Source organism: Spinacia oleracea, chromosome 4 (genome assembly GCF_020520425.1).
Source record: "Spinacia oleracea cultivar Varoflay chromosome 4, BTI_SOV_V1, whole genome shotgun sequence".
NCBI classification, from domain to species: Eukaryota; Viridiplantae; Streptophyta; class Magnoliopsida; order Caryophyllales; family Amaranthaceae; genus Spinacia; species Spinacia oleracea.
In genome coordinates this window covers 103,929,021-103,932,877 of record NC_079490.1, presented here as the reverse complement: position 1 = coordinate 103,932,877, position 3,857 = coordinate 103,929,021, and the positions used below count along the sequence as shown (strand labels likewise).

Genomic DNA, 3,857 nt, shown 5'->3' with positions numbered 1-3,857 from the left:
CTCAGACACGAGTGTATGTTTAAGTATCATATTTGTCTGTTTATAAAGAATTTTCCATGAATTTGGTCCAAACTGAAGTGTTAATTGGCCATAGCGATCCTGGAGTATCATGTCTTGGTACTTGAGGGGAAAAGAAGAGTCTGATACCATAGGAGAAATTACTAGTGCATGTTCTTCACTGTTATGTATCAAGTACGAGAAATTCAGATGCTTACACTGCTTTTATTCTTGGTTATCAGCCGAATATGGAGTAAGACATGGCTTTCAAGCTTCTTCTACAAACCGTGAAACAAACCCTTAACATGGAAATGGCTATTGTCATGGTTAACAGGAATCGTGTTCATCACTCTGATTTTTTTGATGGTGCTGACTGTTGACAGCTGATCGAGTTGCAGCAGTTTTTGTAACTTTTTGTTGTCAAATTAAGTACACAAGAAAATGTTGTGAACTTTACTTGTGCATATGATAAATGGAGAAGAAATGGAACTGCTAACGGCTAACTTATGTGCTGCTGCTAACTACTAACTGTTGTTGTATTAATTGCTAAGGCATATTCTAAGAAATGTCTTCTGATTTTGTAGGAGAAAGAACAATGAATCCGGAGACTCAATCATCGTTATCGCAATTAGAATCTAACAACAGTAATCACCTCGTAGAGTCTACCACTCAACAACCAAAGAAAAAAAGACAAGGTAGAAATACTTCAGCAAAATCAAGCAATTTTCTATATCTGTTATAACAACTTGCAATATTCTACTCTAGAATTCCCAATTGTTAGTACAAATACTAAACTAGAAATTTTGTATATAGCATCACTTTCTATATCTGTTTTGTTTATATTCTTTTGTTTTCAGGTCCCTTTCGAGGTCCAAGCAGAGCACTTAAATATAAAAAGTTGAGAAGTGTGCAACCAGGAAAGGTCAAAGTTCGTATTCCAGCAGCTTTGGGAGCTATTGTGGGCGATCGTGCAAATCAATTTGTGGCCGAATGTGCTGATTGGGTGAAAGAAATATGCCCTCTTAATGTTACAAGTTGGAATGACATGCCTGAAGAAGCAACAGATCGATTGTATAGTAGGATTAAGGTATGGCTTACTAATTCAAGGCTGCTACCAGTAATTTATTATTCACAGACTCTACATCATAACAAGCCTGGATAAGAATACTTCACTTCCTTCCTAAATAACCAAATGGCTGCTCAAAACTCCAAAATCATCTTCTTTTCGGCCTTTATTCTTCTCTCTATTGCAGTTTTCGGTTCTCAAGCCGCACTCGATAATCACTATTACGATCAAACATGTCCACAGGCTGAGTATATTATCTCACAGACAGTTCTTAATGCTTCTGTATATGATCCTAAAGTCCCTGCTCGCCTCCTTCGTATATTCTTCCATGACTGTTATTGGGGAATTCGTAAAAACATTCAAGTTCCTTTGATTTCAGGTTACATTTGACAGTTAGTCAGATCTTTTGCTACGAATCAGTTGCATTCCTTGGCCAAATCAGTGAAAACACAAACAAAAAACAAACAATGAATATAGGGGTTGCTAATTAACTATTATTAGAAATTAGAGTAATCAACTAACTGTTATCCACCATTAGAGTTGTGGAATCCTATCTTTGCTGTGACCAGCAGCAGCAAGCTGAACTTCTCTTTTATAACAAGCTGCCATCTTCAACTTTTTGTAGGCTAAGTATGACTTCAGTGAAGCTGACGGTACACACATTGATAAAGCATTAAGGATTCAATGTTCTACCCTTTACAGACATCGGAGAGAAAGGCTGAAGGCGGCCTATTTTTCAAAGAGCAGAAATTTGAAAGAGGTGGAGCGTGCCTGCCCAGTAACAATTGATCTTGCTCAATGGAGGTGGCTTATATATAGCTATTGGAACCTTCCTAAACAGAGGGCAAGTATTAATTACGATATATATATTTATTTGCATTGTCATCGTTTTAGTAATCTAATATACAGTTTTGTAAATAATAGGAAAGAAGTGAAAAGAATAGGGCGAATGCTCTTTAAAGAAGATCCGGTCAGCTTGTGGTGCCAAATCAATAGCTAGGACAATTTATGAATTGGTGAGCTTCTTGTCAAACTTCTTGTCAAACTTTACTGTTTATAATTAATGAAAACAACTTTACTGTATATATTATCAGCTTGCTCTAGGTTAGTTATCTACCCTACACCGACCGAGTCTACTGACTACTGATGTTCCAAATCTCCGTATAAACTTTACTGTATATATTTCCTAGGAACTTGAGGCAGAGGCAGGTAGTAATGAGCGTGAAGAGGAGAACGAGGCCACAAATGCATCTAGTTCAAATGCAACTACATCAACAACACAAGCTTATGGCGACCCTATGTATTTGAAGCTATGGGAGAAGACAAAGAGGTATTAATTTGTCAATGCAAGGATAGTCTGGTTGCATATAGTTTAACTCCTCACTCATCACTTTCTCTCTTCTTACTTTTATATTATCGATAGGCACAAAAATGGAAAGTTTGATGACGAGGCTGAAATTAAGTACAACGAGTTTAAAAAGTTGCATGAGAAAGAAGTTGGAGAGACAGGTGCAGACAATGTTTCCGTAGATGTGGCCTATGAAAAAGTTCTTGGATATCGTTCAGGTTATGCACGGGGGTTAGGTAAAGGTCACCCGGTGTTGTCCAAGGACGAGAAGAAAGGAAGGGCTGAGTTGGAAGTAACTGTAGTGCAACTCCAGAATGAGAACAACACGATGCGAGCTGAATTTGAGCATCATAAAGCTGAAACTTTGAGAAAGGAAAATAAAGCTAAGAAGAAACAAGAAGAACTGGAACAGAAGCTTAAGTTAATCATGGAGAAAATTGGCCTTGAATCCTTGACATAAAGAGGTAATATTTGATACTTGAAATGAAATCGAAATTATTGTGAATATATACTTGTGGGGGTTGGGGTAAATACAAGTATTTTATGGGGAGATGCTGCCAAAATTAATTTACAGATCGTTAGCTGAAAAGTGATATCATATTTACATGAGTAGATATAAATTTATTGAGAGATCTGAGCTTTTATAAACTGTTCTAGACATAGGAAAAACAATGAGAGACCGGCCATGATGCGGTAGGAGCTTCATCTAAGAACAGGTTCTGGTGACTAGAAACTGTTGTCGAAACTGCTATTTGGCTTGTTGGTGCTTGGTATATATGGTAATAGTATACTTAATTTCATGCCAAAGCTTAGCTAGCTTCAGAATAATACTGCTATTTAAATTAATTGTTTTGAAATTTCACACATGGTAGGTGGGTTTTTTTCCAACTTTTTTAGGGGGAAAGGGGATATGCGCAAAGTTTATCTGATCACTGTATATAAGGTGATCACGGGGGAGCTGGTTGATGCTTTAAGCTATTGATAGAACTCTAGAATGCACGGGAGTCATGGATTATGTTCCATTACATTGTCTTCTATATTTGCAACTAAAAGTTTCTTGTAGGCTTTCTAATACTGAATAGTAGGAGTCTGGACGTATGAAGTGATATCATGATTAATTGGTTTGCATTTTCTAAGCAGGATTTGGTTGTAATTTCTAAACATAGATTGGTGCTTGTTTCTCTAAAGATCTTCCATGTATTGTATCACCCTCCTGCTGTACATGCGTAGTTTCGAGACCATGTGTAATGGTCACACAGGAAGAAATCTCACTGCAATGAACGTTGTGGGCTGGTTTTGTCAGTGAGAAATGCAGTGATTAAGTCTGCTACTTCTATTTCAGAAATCAGAAATTAAACTAGAGAATATATATAGGATCGGAGTAGGGTGTTCGATTTCCAATCATTCTAATTATCACTAGGTCGGCTATGGGAATCAACCACTGGT

The 3,857-nt window shown here is 37.1% G+C and overlaps 1 protein-coding gene across 1 annotated transcript; it reads left to right on the top strand.

Moving 5' to 3' along the window:
- The first annotated feature begins 585 nt into the window (after positions 1-585).
- On the top strand, positions 586-3,081 carry LOC130459683 (uncharacterized). The gene is made up of 5 exons (XM_056827178.1): positions 586-692; positions 855-1,084; positions 1,689-2,079; positions 2,254-2,393; positions 2,487-3,081. The coding sequence occupies exons 1-3, from the start codon at positions 593-595 to the stop codon at positions 2,061-2,063; spliced, it is 705 nt and encodes a 234-aa protein (XP_056683156.1). The 5' UTR covers positions 586-592; the 3' UTR covers positions 2,064-2,079; positions 2,254-2,393; positions 2,487-3,081.
- The last annotated feature ends 776 nt before the right edge of the window (positions 3,082-3,857 follow it).